Source organism: Centrocercus urophasianus, unplaced genomic scaffold (genome assembly GCF_019232065.1).
Source record: "Centrocercus urophasianus isolate 14NV4802_14NV808 unplaced genomic scaffold, USGS_Curo_1.0 seq_22, whole genome shotgun sequence".
In the NCBI taxonomy this organism is placed as follows: Eukaryota; Metazoa; Chordata; class Aves; order Galliformes; family Phasianidae; genus Centrocercus; species Centrocercus urophasianus.
Window position 1 is genome coordinate 6,679,063 of NW_024884778.1, and position 14,348 is coordinate 6,693,410.

Here is a 14,348-nt window from a genome sequence, read left to right on the forward strand (position 1 = left end):
CACCTCCCAGCCACCGTCAGCCCAAGCAAAGGCAAATGTAAATACTGACCAACGTGACCCATGGTACAGCCAGTTGGACAACAGCGAGTGAGGAGCTGCAAAATGACTGCAGGAATGGCAGCTGTAATTGGTTTTGGAAAGGTTCTGCCTCTGTTTGATTTTTTTTTCCTTTGAAAAGCATGGAATTCTGAAAATGAGATGTTTTTCTACCTCATTAAGAAGAGAATAATTCAAAACACGTGGGGGTTGTCCCACTTATCTTTTTTTTTTTTTTTTTTTTTTGGCCATCCTTCTTTTAAGCAAAAAAGGAAAGGAATGGAAACACAAAACGGGAGTGGGCTTCTACCCATTCTCACTGCTTTTTGCTCCTTTTTCTGAGATGTTTTCAGTAGGAAAGTGAGAACAAGGCCATCCCCCCATTATATTCTCCTTCTCTACTTCCTCCCACCTTTTATCCTAAATAGCAAATACGGGGAAAAAAAAAGAAAAAAAAGAAAAAAAAAAAGGAAGAAAATGTTAAAGCTCCCACTCTTTCAAAATGAGAAAGCACCATATTTCAAAACACTGGGAAGGGACATCTTTCAGTTATCAGAGATGAAATAGAGCATTGACCCACTACTGCAATGTGGGAATGACTCTTCTGAGCAGTAAGAGTGGCCACCACCCTACAGCATCTCCTTCCTTCCCTTGCTGGCCAGTTGAGCTCCTGGCATGGGAACGATGCCACTGACTCTTGGAGCACAGCAGTCCAGCAGAGGGACCTTCACTCACAGAGCTGCACAGCACTCCTACAGCAGCGCTTGGGGCACAGAGCCTGGTCGGGATCGAGCCGTTCGTAACCATTCCTGTTGACAGCAAACTAGAATAGGTTCTGGCTCACACTCCCCGAGCTACGGAAGGAGGAATGAGCAGAGAAAGGAGTTCATTCAACTGCTTCTGTTTGGCAGCTCTGCAGGACTCTCAGCATGCACAGAAAGGGATGTGGCAAGTGGGGAGGTGCCATTTTTAGAATTACATAAGCTGCTCTGATTGCCATCAGGGCACTCTACGTGCAGTTGGTGCCATGGTGTCTTACCAACCGCCCTGCACTGGGGCTACTGCTAGCTGCTTTAGGAGCAGCTCAGGTACCAGCTCCTCCAATTAGATACAGGTTAAAAATTCCAGTGCTTCTGTGCCATCACTGCCAAAGGCAACCAGCCACTGTGCCCCCAAAATCCCATTCTGCTTGATCTGGGACCCACTGGGAGCCCCAAAACCTGGTTACAATGTTCCACTATGCAGCATAGGGGCAAGCAGTCAGAAAGGTAAGTGCATCCTCACCCAGCTCAGCCTTTGTTCTCCTGATATCCCCACTGGTGTCCCACTGAATCTGTCCTAAAAGAGTCTGTCTCTGAGCACGGCAAAAGGAACTCCAGATAAACACCTTGGGCAGACAGTGGGGGCATTGCTGGGCAGAGCCTGGAGGCTAAAGCTGCTGCACTGCTCAGAGGGCAGCACCACAGCTCTGTTCCCCTGCAGTCCAGCACCACCCTTAGCCCTGCACTGCTGTGCCTGGCTAAAAGATAGAGAGGTATGGAACCACAAAGCCACGGAGCCACTTCAGAAGCTGCCTCTTGATTGGCAAAGGTAGCCCCATCCTAACTGAGAACAGAGAGCTGGCCATTTGATTTCACAGAATGAATGCTTGGAGTCATTTTCCATAAATCCTCACATTTAAGGATCTTTTACTAGCTACTCCTCAGCTCTTCCTTGAGCTTCACATCTTGCACTGACAGCAAAGATGTGCCATAGCTCTGAAACCACAGATAAATTTACCTTTCCAAAGATCTTCCGTAACAGACTGCATTTTGCAGAGAGAGTACAGGAATAATCCCAAAACTTATCTGTGAAAAGTTGACAACTGACCAACTTTGTCAGAACACAACTATAGCACAGTAGGAACATTTTCTACAGCGACTGGAATGAAGAAAAAGAGCAAAAGTAATTCAGAGTGACCCACATGGTGACCCTTACCCATTGTACTGCAAAATGATGCAGAAAAGCAAAGGATCTGTGAATGGAGAAAGAGGAAGAAATGATCAAGGATCAATAGATTTAAGTAATAGGTAAACGTATGTTAAAAAAAAAAACAACAACAAAGTTGTTGCTATAAATCTAATCTACATGGGCAAGGTGACTCTTGAGTAGGAATGTGGCCTTGGTACGTATGACATGGGCTTCACCCTGCTTCACCTGGCAGTGAAAACAAGGTGGTGACATCAGGGGAAGGTTTGGACCCTGAGTGGGTTTTAAAAGACTGCTCTGCTCTGCATGGAGTGGCCTCACCTTGATCACCATGCACTGCTTGGGCACCACAAAATAAGAAGAGCATGAAACAATCACAGAAAGTTCAGTGGAGGGCTACAGAGATGGGGAAGGGCCTGGAGGGAAGAATGTATGAAGAGTGGCTGAGGTCCTTTGGTTTGTTCAGCTCAGAGAAGCAGGGGCTGAAGGGAGGCCTCGTGCAGCCTGCAGCCCCCTCATGGCTGCAGAGAGAGCTGGAGCTGAGCTCTGCTCTCTGGAGACAGCGACAGAGTCAAAGGGATCAGCATGGAGCTGCATCAGGTTGGGGTTAGGGAAAGGTTCTTCACCAGAGGGCAGTTGGCATGGAAGGGGCTTCCCAGGGCATTGGACACAGCACCAACCTGCTGGAGTTCAGGGAGGTTGGGTACCGCTCTCAGCCACGGGGTTTGGGGTGATCCCATGTGGGGCCTGGAGTTGGACTCAGTGCTCCTTGAACCTCGAGGTAATCTAGGATCTGATGATTCTGTTCTAATTCGGTTCTAATCTGGGCTGGCAGCTGATCTGGGTGCCTTTCCTCTTCCACTATTTAAAAAAAAAAAAAAAAAAAAAAAAAAAAAAAAAAAAAAAAGAAAAAAAAAAAGAAAAAAAAAAAAAAAAAAAAAAAAAGGCATTAAAAAAATATGTACACTTCTGTGTATATATTCACCTAAAGCAAAGCAGCGCAGAAATCAAAGCCACCATTTCCAAAAGAGATCGAAGTGTAACGCTAACAACTTTGGGCAGCTTCCGCTGTGGAGTTTAAGCAGCTGCCACGTTAAATAACGAGGAGGATCCCAGGTTATCTCCCAGCGGAGCAGAACGGAGGGGTCGGACCGCGGGATGCCGGGCCGCCGTCGGGGGAGGTGGGACGCGGTGCCTTGGTTCGGCTGCTGGGGGCGGCGGGGGCACCGCTGGAGGATTTCGATGTCAGCGCCCGAGGAGCGTTTGGGGCCGGGGCTGCGGGGTGAGGCCGTTCCCAGCGTGAAAACTGGCTTTGGGTTAAGAAGGGGAGAAAAGGCAGAAAGGTTTGGGCACGGAATTGGGCCGCCCTGTCGGACCGGGCACCGGGAGTCGTTTTTCTCGAGAGGCAGACGCAGAAATAATAATAATAACTGTAAATAACAACTGTAAATAAACGTGTGTGTTGCAAACGGCTTGGCGGTGCGCTTTTCGCAGGGAAAACAAAAAAAAAAAAAAAAGAAAGAAAGAAAGAAATCCTCAAACCATTTCTTCTCCTCCAAATGTCGGGGTGAGGGATGAGGTGAAGGACGAAGCCTCCGACGGGGAGCAGCCCAGCACGGAGAGGCGAACGCGGCTCGAACGCCGCAACCCAGCCGACGTCCTGCACCCCGGCCCCCCAGAGCCGCCGACACCGGCCGGAGCTCGCCGTGCAAAGAGGGAGAAGGCGCGGCAGTGGGCAGGGCGCCGTGACTGGGGCAGCTGTATCAAAGTCTGTCATTTTTAATACGCTTGCCGGAACAGCAGAAGTCGAATCGATAGAGACAGCCTCCAGCTGTGCCTAAACCTGCGATTTCAATTAAAATACTGAGCTTCGATGCCCGGGTCTTAACCGCGATCCCAAAGCCCGGCCGCACAAGGCATGCGGCACTCGGGCACGTCGCGGCCGGGAGCGGCGGTACGGGCCGGGCCGGCCCCGGGCTCCGCGGGGGCTCCGCGAGGGCTTCCTCCGGGGCCGTGGGAAGGAAGCGGCCCTGGGGCTGCCGTTCGGGGTCCCCACCGCGGCTCCTCGCTCCCGGGGAGCCCCGAGGCCTGCGGGTCCCGCTGCCCCGGGCGGGGAGGGGCGCGGAGAGTGGCCGGGTCGGGGAACGACGGCCCTGGAAGGGCGAGGGAGGCTTGGGGAAGCTGGCAGAGAACTCCCGGCCCCGGCTCCGCAGCCCTCTTTTATCCTGCCCGAAATCATCTCGTTTACAGAAAATATTTGTTTGCACTATTAGTTGGTACTGGAGTTAATTACTCAACGTGTGAGCGGAGAGTAATATGGATAAAAGCAGCCCCAGTGTTTATTGTGTGGGTGAGCTGTTGAGCGGTGCTTGAATAAACTGCAATTAGGGTTAGATAGAGATTAATTAACATGTGAGTGGCAAGGTGTAAAATAGTTCCCAACCCTCCACTCAGTATAATCTGCAGGCGAGGAAAAGAAGTTTGTGGAGGCTAATTAAATACTTTGCTGAAGCCGACGAGCCCCGGCAGCGAGAGGAGCCCCGCCGCCTCCTGCCCGCCGCCCGGCTCGGGGCTCTCCCGCAGCCAAACGTCGGGAGCGGATCGTCCCAAAAAGCGGGACGGCTCTCTCCATCCCTTACAATCACCGCTAGGGCAGGGACGTCGGCTCCGGGGACGCCGACAACCGATGCTGCAGATGGGGGATGACCCCTCGATGCTGGCGGTCCCACCCGAGCCCGGGGCGCAGCGCTCCGCTCCGCCCGTCGGGAACCTCACGGGCCGCCGCCGCCACATTCAAAGTTTGTTTCTTTAGCGTGTTGTGGTTCGCAGGTGAAAAAGCCGTCTGCAAACAGCCGCCAGCGAGCTGCCCCGGCGGGGAGAGGAGGCGCGGCTTTGTCAGAACCGCATAAAAGCACCGAATTCCTCCAAACTTTCTTAGGCGTGCGAGGGAGGAGAAAAAAAAAAAAAAATATATATATATATGAGTCTCATATATATAAGTACACATATACGAGCCTTTCCATCGCTTGCTTTACCTCTAGCCAGGCTCAATCTAAAACCCTCGCTCCCCCCCCAAATCCCCCCATCCCTCCCCAATCCCTTCCCCCGGCTAATCCTCCCCTTTATTTTAGAAACACACAAAACCAGGTTCCACGCAGCGCTATAGTGGCTCCCAGTGAAAGAGAATGGAGCGCTGTGAATCGCTGGGGGAGAATCGCTCGGGCTGAATGGCCCTGAGAGGTCCGGCGGGGCCGGGCCCCTTCCCCCAGGTGGGCTCCCCAGCTCCGCTCCTCACATCGCGGCGTTCTGCGAAGCCTCCCCTCCCGCCCCAACTCCTTCTAATTAGAGAAGAAGGGAAGGAAGGAAGCCCGGCACCCGGCCGCAATAATGTCGTAGATTTGGAGAGGGGGGAGCGGGAGGGGGGCAAGAAAATGATTAAAAGGGAAAGGGAGATGCACCCGCTTGCACGCCCAGGGATGCGGGCGTCTCACGGGGTGAGCGCTTGCAAAGCTCCCGGCGCAGCGCACGGCCGCTTTTCTCTTTTACCCCTTTCTACTTTTCCCTTTTTTTCTTCTTTTTTTTTTTTTTTTTTTTTTTTTTTTTTTTAAACAAAACAAACCCAACCCCGGAGTCCCCCCCCTCCGCTTTTATTTAAAACAACACCCCAGCCACTCGGGGGGGGGGGGGGGGTGGAATTAAACTTAGTTTAATTAACATTAATACACCGTCCTAATTAATGGGTTGGCTATTAATTTATACATGCTGGGGAGGCTCGCAGATAAGTGACAATTTATTAATTATCTTCCAGCTCGGTTGCAACGGAGCTGATTGCAGATGGGTTGCCAAAATAACTCGAGCACGGTTGCGTGGTAGTCGCTTTAGGAAAAAAAAAAAATTCATTCTCCCCCTTCTTAAAAAAAAAAAAAAAGAAAAAAGAAAGAAAGAAATAAAAAGCAAAAAATCCTCACGCTCACTCCGAGCGGCTCCTCTAACCCCAGCGAGAACTGGAGCACTCTTTTCCACCCAACTTGTGAATCGCACTTGCCTTCTAATTTGCCACATGCAAAACGATTCCTCTGCTTTGCAAGTTGCTTTTTAAGAAGGGAGAGAGAGAGAGAGAGGGAAAAAAAAACCCAGCTCGCACACGAGCGATTTGAGCGTCTTAAACTGGAAGGAAATCGTGCGTGGAGGAGGGGGGGGGGCTTCTCTTCCTCTCTCTGCCCCAACCCACCGCGCTCCAGCCCGGCGCCTGGGCTCGGGGAAGATCCATGGTGGCATCCCCATGTCATCCTGCTCCAAGTGACTTCATGTGATGTCAGCTTTAAATGTACGAGGCGGTGAGCTGACGCTCGGGAAGATGTTTGCTATCAAAATGTGACTGCGGCCGCACCGAGCTGCTTGGATGCGTCTCGTCGGAGCCGGGCTAAGGTAAGGGGTGCCGAGGCAGCCCCGCGCCCCGTCGGTGTGGTTGGGCAGGGCAGCAGGGGCTGGGGGAGCTTCTTCTGGCTTTTTTTTTTTTTTTTTTCCTTTTAAATACTAACAAGGTCTAGCTTGCATGTTACTTTAGCGTGTTCCGCTTAATGAGCAGTAATCTGGTACCCTACGTGCCATTGTTCTTGGATATGTTCATTTGAATGTAAATAGGGAGGGGGTGCCTGGGGGGGGTGGGGGGGGGCTGAGTGGGGGAAAGAGAACAAGGTGCTTATTAAATTGATTTGTCTCCTGGCTTTTCTGGAATGCAGAGCCGAGCGCAGGAGCGAGCGGCCGCTCAGCCCAAGTTCCCGCACGGCGCAAAGCCATGGCGAGCTCGGGGTCGCTGGAGACGGTCATGCCTTCCCCCTGCCCTCGGCACGACGGCCGGGCCGCCGCCGCTAACCCGTCTAAGAGCCTGGCCTTCTCCATCGAGCGCATCATGGCAAAGACGTCGGAGCCCAAAGCAGCCTTCGAGCAGAGGCACGGCGGCCCGGGGCCGGAGCCGGAGGCGGGCAAGAAGTCGCTCAGCCTGTGCTCGCCGCTGCCCTGCGTGATCCCTATCCCTCCGCTGGGCTACGACGTGCCCTCCAAGACTCTCCTCAACTACTCGGAGCTGTGGAAGAGCGGCCTGCGGGGCGCCGGGGGGCTCTGCAAAGCCAACTGCGGCGTCTGCTGCAAGGCAGAGCTCGCCCTGGGTCAGCCCAGCGGGCGGCTCATCAAGCCGCAGGTCATCCACCAAGCGGGGGCCGTGCCGGCAGCCCCCCGCTCCCTCTATTACTTCAACTACCTGGATGCCGCCTACCACCCGGCCGACCTGCTGCACGGACAGCTCTTCCCCGCCGGCCTGCTGGGCCCCCCCGCCGCCGGGGGGGCTCTCGGCTCACCAGAAGCTTTTCCTGCTGGAGAACGCCAAGCTGGCGGGGTTGGCGGCCGAGAAGCTGCCCCCGCCGCCGCCCTTCGCGCACAAGGAGCGGCTGCCGGGCCACCTGGACCAGGTGATGAAGGAGGCGGCGGCGGCGGAACGCGGCGGTCCCCCCAAGGGCCACGCCAAGCTGGGGGGGGGGCGGCGGCGGAACGGCGGAGGGTAAACCCAAGAACTTCACCTGCGAGGTGTGCGGCAAGGTAAGGGGAACGGGGGGGGGGCGGGAGGGGCCGGAGCGTGCGGAAGCGGCCCGCCGCGTCTCACCGCTGCTTCCCCGCAGGTGTTCAACGCGCACTACAACCTCACCCGGCACATGCCGGTGCACACGGGCGCTCGGCCGTTCGTGTGCAAGGTCTGCGGGAAGGGCTTCCGCCAAGCCAGCACCCTGTGCCGGCACAAAATCATCCACACGCAGGTAGGTGGGGAGGTGAGGGGCGGAATGGGGTAGGGGACGGCTTCTCCCCACAGCCCCTAACTGGCCTCTCGTCCCCTCCCGTGCCCCCCCCTCCCCGCGCAGGAGAAGCCCCACAAGTGCAACCAGTGTGGGAAGGCGTTCAACAGGAGCTCCACTCTCAACACCCACATCCGCATCCACGCCGGCTACAAACCCTTCGTCTGCGAGTTCTGCGGCAAGGGCTTCCACCAGAAAGGTGAGCGAGGCCGGGTCGGGGAGGTTCCGTCACTATTAGCGCGGGGATCTAGCGGGCCCTGCCCGGCTGCGGGAACGGGGGGTGCGGGGCCGAGCCGCCGCCACCTCTCCCAATTACAGTCCTAAGCCGGGCCATAGCACGGAGACCGCTGCCGGGGCTCCCAAAATGCTTTTTAAATGAGAGGTGCGGGGCCGCGGGCCTAATCCCGGGCGCTCTCCATTTGCCGCGGGTCACCGGGCTGACCCTGCCCTCATTTGTGCCCCGGCAATGACGCGGAGCAGCTCTGACAGCGGGACGGGGTGCGGGGGTTCGCTTCCTGCCCCCCTCACCTGGCGCCCTCGGTAACCCCTTTCCCACCTTCCTCCTCCCTCGCAGGCAACTACAAGAACCACAAGCTGACCCACAGCGGAGAGAAGCAGTACAAGTGCACCATTTGCAACAAAGCCTTCCACCAGATCTATAACTTGACTTTCCACATGCACACCCACAACGACAAGAAGCCCTTCACGTGCGTCACTTGCGGCAAAGGATTTTGCAGAAACTTTGATTTAAAGAAGCATGTCCGAAAGTTGCACGACAGCGTCTCCAGCGCTCCTCCGCCTCCACCCCGGGATCCAACGCGCAGCGGGCAGAGCTAAGGGCCGGCACAGCTCCCGGACCGCCGCTACCCATCCCAACTGCAGCCTTCGCTTCTCTGTCTTTTCCCCAGCGAGCTCAGCCGCCGGTAGCAAGCGACCTCGAGCTGCAGCTGTATATAAGAGGAATCCTATTTAACGGCGCTGCGGGCCAAGAGGGGCCGGGCCGGCTGCCTCCCCCCCCGCCAGGACAGCGCTCTTTATACGTGTCTGTAAATCTCCATTTTAAATGTACGCTCGAATAAGTGAGGAATATATATATTATATATATATATATAATCTATCATGGGACAATAAACCGGCCCTTCGTAGGTGTTTCATTTCCCATTCCGGCCCAGAGCCCGGCCCCGTGGGGGATGCCGTGTGCAGGGCCCGGAGGAGCCCGAGTGAGGGCCGCAGAGGGCCGGGTGGAACCACCCCCAGGAGAGGGGCTTGGTGGGCGCCCGCAGCTTCCCGGGGCCGCTCTCTTTCGGAGCTGTTCGGCCGCTCCTCGGTGCCGCTCCCCGCATGCAGATGAAGTGATCTCACGCTCGCTTTCCGAGTAATGACCCAAATTAAGAGAGAAAACACAGACCCTTCAAACCGCATTACATTAATCTAATCACTCCCAGCAGGCCTCAGAAACTCTTTTTGATCAGAATACGGATAATCAAGCACTTGGATTACACTAAATATTCCCTTCTCAGCTCCCCCCTTTCCCTACTTTTAATATGCGAGTGTCTATTCCGGCCACGTCGTTAGGAACAATATTATTCTAGCGGAGAAACGAGGCTGATCTCTGCGTGCTGCTCGGGCCGGGCTCGCCAATGAAGCGGGGAACGAGCGCGACACCCGAATGCCTGGGGACGCCGCGATGGGGAGTTCACCTTTCCCCGCTTAATGGAGCGATTAAACGGAGGGAGGCGAAGGCGAGCACAGCTCTGCGCCGAGAGAGGGGCCGGGAGGCGACCCCATGCTGCGCCTTTGCGGGTTGCGGTGCCGGGAGCGGTGCTCCGAGCCCCCGGGGCTGAGCTCCTCCTCACTCGAGTTTTGGGGTTTTTTCGATGCCAAAACAATCGCTTTGATGGTTTGGAGCGGTTGAGGCGTGGAGAGTGATGCGCGCTGATGCTGGTAGCGGGGAAAAGATCGGGGGAGAATTTGTTTTAAAAGACTTTTTGGGAGAGTTTCGGGTTAAAAAGAAATTAATAATAATAATTGGAATCCCAGCTACAAGTCATCGCTTTTGGAAACCTTAGGAGAGAGGGAATCCGCCCCCAAGCGAAGGGGCTGTAGCTCAACCTCTCGCAAGCGGATCGCGGCTGCAGAGTGAGCCCGGCCCCGGCAGCCAGACGGGACGGGATCGGCGAGGGGGGCCCCGGAAATGCGGCAGGACGAAAAACCACGGCGGGACGAGGCCGGGAATCCGGCAGCTCCGAGCCGGTCCTGCCGCCCCTGCCGGGGAAGCGCACCTCGGGGCCGGGGGGCGTCGACAGCCAGAACTGGGCTCGGCCCCGAGCCCTTCCCGCAGCCCGGTGGGTGAGGCAGGGCAAGAGCCGCTCCCAGCAGGGAGCTGCAGAAGAGCTCTTTTCTCGTTCTGCTGACACGCAGCGCTGCCCGTAGAGCTGGCGGACGGGCAGCGGCGGCCTCGTCGCGGCTCGGAACGTCCTCGGGACACCTCGGAGGGCCGCGCCGGCCGCCCCTGGACGGGTTTTGTCACTTTGTCCCTCCGGGGGCGGCGGGCAGCGGTCCCAGACCGTCCTCGCTCCGGCCGCACCGAGAAACGGATGGCGAGGATCGGAGCCCCGGGAGCGCTGCCCGCCCCCGGCCGGGCTCTCGCCCCCATCCCGGCACACACAGGCGGCGGGTGGCGGGGGAGGGGCGGCTCTGTCAGACGCACACACGCCAGAGACTCCAATTATCTTCTCCCTCACAAGATGTTTCTGCTGTCCACGACTGCTCACACTTCAGCGCTCTTGCCAGCAAGCCTCAATGGTAACACAAAACCCGCACACAACCCCTTCTCCCGACGCCGCAGCCGCGCACACAACAGATTGAGCGGTGCCGGTGCCTCGGGGGGAGGGTTAGAAGTGCCTCCGGGCGGGGAACGGCACGAGGAGCTGCCGGGTCTCCCTCTCGGCCCGGCCCGGCCCGGCCCAAAGCGGACTCCCGAGCCGGGTGCGTCGCGTCGGGCACCGGGAAGCGCCCGAGCCAAAGGCAGCCGCGTTGCCCTTTTCCCTGCACTCCGCTCTCCAAACGTCTGAGCAACCAGTTTGCTGCTAGAAACATGTTAATTGCCAACGGAGCTCATTAAGGCATGCACATGCAAAACACAGCGAGGGAGATTAAATGGACAAAAGCGCAATAATGAACTGTCAACAATCGAACCCATCTACAAGACCAGGAGCACTCAAGAATGAGGCATTTAGAGGCAACAAAGGATTGTCTGGGACAGGAAGAAAGGACGACCTAGACTTTTGTTTAGTCAACACAATTGATTACAAATGAGAGATTAACAGGATAGCTTCAGAGTTTTTTTGAAGGAGGCAGAAGAGAAAAGTCCAATTAAGTGCACCGAATGTTAACTACATTGATTTCCACGGCCAGCCCTAGAGAAATTCTCATTAAACCATCCCTGGCGATCCCTTTTGGAAAGTAATTTGTCTCCCTGATGGAGCAGAGAAAGGGAGCCGTGTAAAGAGAAAGAAGCGCTAGTTCTTGGCACAATGAGCTTAGGAGACACACTGGAAAGAGCCAAAGGGGGAGTTAATGAGCATCTGACAAGCCGCTTGGACCCGGGCCTGGAGAGCAGCGATGAAAAGATGGAATTGGCCAACAACTATTCTTTATATCAAACATAAAAAGGCCAATCTGAAACAGGGCTGCTCAAAGCTGGTGGGGAAGAAAAGAAAGGCCCCCACTGGGGGGTGGAGTGGAGGGCTCAACTGCCCCATCGGGACAGGAAAAAAAAAAAACGCTCTGGCACATCCATGTCCCAGCGAGAGGGGCTGCCCGACCTCGGCACAGCCAGGCTTCGGCACAGCCCGGGCAGACTCGCCACGGCCGAAGCGCTGCTCTCGTAGCCTGGCCGAGCCGGGCACGGTGCGGGATGCTGTCCCGGTCCTTCCGAGGGTGCCGGTATCCCCGAAGCACCCGGGGGCCCCGCGCCTCTTCTCCTCCCGTGTAGACACGGTTCGTTCGGAGGCTCTTAAATCAGATTAGAGCTCGTTAATAACAATTTTGGCTTAAGTCTGTATTGACTTAGGTTTAGGAATGGCTTAGCACTTTCGCTTAAGTCAACACGACGGCTGAATTGACACATGCCTTGCCCAGCCTGCCGATCCCTGCGGGCGCCCAGGTGCCGGCCGAGCTCTGCCCTCCTGCTTTAAGCCGCACGGAGCAGCATTTCTACCATTTTTAAGTAAGACGGCGGAGCTTCGAGAGAGCGACTCCCGCGTGTCAACCACGAGGGTCCTCACCACCTCCCAGGGCACCGCTTTCCCCGACGGCGTGGTCAGAACCCGCTCCTTAACATCTCTCTCTCTCCTCAGATTTGCGCCTCGAGGACTTCAGCTACCCCCCTTTTCTCCGGGGGGAGGGATAGGTAGGCTCTGGAACTCCACAAGCACAGTGCCACGAACACCGCGGCAGTGGGGACAGGCTGGGAGTGACACGCTCACCCCCACGCCCTCTCCCGAGGGCTCCCGACCCGCGTAGCAGATCTCACCCTGCGGCTGGTTTTACCTCGTGTCATTCATCTGCTCGATCTAGTTATTTGGGGTGAAGCCACCCCACAGGCAAAGTACCACCACAGACTCATTTCATAAAGAGAAAAGCCCCTCACTTACCCCCCCTTAGCTGCTGCTGCTATTCGCTCTGATTCTCCAGGTGACCAACCCTGCCTGGGTATTACTCCCATTTGCATGCTTATGGCTCACACGTGCTTAACTGATTTAATCACGGAAAGGTGAACCCAGCACGTGTCCTTAAGTAGGAATAAAAAAAGAGAAACCAAACAGCTGCGATTCCCTCTACTCTCTTCTGCACCTGTGGCTGGGGAAACACGTGTAGGTACTGAGAGAGCGTTCTGTAAGATCTGCTTTGAACTGCTTTACAGCGTGTTTTGTTCTGGGGAAGCCTGATTGTCCCCAGTAAGGATGGGAGCAAAGAAAACGGGCCCGAAGTTCAGAATCAAGCTGATAAATCCCAAACAGCGCAAAACTTTTCCTACAACTACGGCGATTCTGCCGTCTTCTGTGCTCGCCCGACGCTGCGGCAGCGAGAAACGTTCGAAGTGATGCGCGGGCAGGGACTCAGCACCTCGCCGTGCCCGCGCAGGGTCACACGGTCACCCGTGGGGCAGCAACGCAGCCCCGCCTCTGCCGGTCCTTCCCCGAGCCCCATCCCCACCGAGCGGCCCCGGTACCCACATGGGAGGCACAGCCCGGCCCCTAAATCCCACGGAGCGAAGCGCTAACAGCCGCTCGTAAGGACCGAGCCCGCAGTAGCTGAATGTGTCCCAATTGGGAACGTTTGTCGTGTAAAGCAAGCAGGCGTTTTGGATCACACAGAGAGCACCTGAACCCTGCTGCAACCGCGTAACCACGTCCCGTTATCTGTCTCTTACTCCTTCTACCGTCTTCCTCAGTGCTGTCAGTTGCCAAGCTATTGCACATAAATAGAAGCTTTCTGATTTATAACCAGCCTCTTCCTTCTGATTCATTACGTTAATGAATTGAGATGTTACCAACATTGGATTAGCGCATAAATGAATGAATCCAGCAAAAGAAAGCTGATTATGGAGGGAAAAGCCAATCGTGCCCGTAAACTAAATAAAAAGGAACGCCCGAGCAATGGGGTAAAGCAGCTGAAGTTGTTTCAGCTCACCCCAAACACTGCTCACAGCAGACGGGGGGCTGACATCGTCTGTTCCCATGCAAAGCTCTCCTTTGCAGATTTGCGGACGTGGCTCCCACCGTCACGGCTCTCACTACGGCTGTTACCGGGATCACAGCAGCCGCCCCGAGCCGCCTCGGGGATGCCGGCGCCGCAGCCCACGCTTCGGGCACGCTTTGCGGCGCGCTGCTCCGCCGGTGCGCAGCCCGAGTGCCCCGCTACGACGCAACGCGCCCGTCCGTGCTCCAGGTTGGGCTTTCTACCCATTTCAAACTGGAAAACGGCAGAGGAATGCTATTTCTCTCCTCTCTTTTCTTTCTTTTCTAAGCTTGGGCTTCCCGCACCCCTAGCAGCTCCGTGCCCAGCGATGTGGGCACCCCGCGCACACCGGGACGAAGCTGCGGGTGCAGGGCTGCCACGGCGCCGTCCTCCGGAGCTTCTGTTAAGCAAGTTAGAGCACCAGCCACGAAGCTTCTGGGGACGCACACAAACTAAACGGGTAAAGAAACACAAGGCTGGAAACCGAAACGACGTTTCCAGCCCCTCTGTGAGGCAGGTACTAATTACTGCCGCTTCCAGCTAGGCATTAGGCAAGGAGACTGCAATTTACTAAAGGACACCGAATTTTTCCTTTTATTAATTTGCAATATATTTGTAAAATAATCTTACGGCAGCTGGCTCTGCTTGAATCTGTTTCAAAAGTGTGATGTAAATACCGTCTCACACTATTCTGCAGCCTATTAGGGCTTGCTGGTAGGTGATACGACTGAGAGGAGAAAGAACACCACACAT

General features: G+C 55.8%; 1 protein-coding gene across 1 annotated transcript; it reads left to right on the forward strand.

Moving 5' to 3' along the window:
* Nucleotides 1–6,802: 6,802 nt before the first annotated feature.
* Nucleotides 6,803–8,687, forward strand: FEZF2 (FEZ family zinc finger 2). The gene is given in 6 exon segments (XM_042823738.1): nucleotides 6,803–7,330; nucleotides 7,332–7,532; nucleotides 7,534–7,599; nucleotides 7,680–7,814; nucleotides 7,917–8,049; nucleotides 8,425–8,687. Coding segments are annotated over 6 exon segments (1,326 nt in total).
* Nucleotides 8,688–14,348: the final 5,661 nt, after the last annotated feature.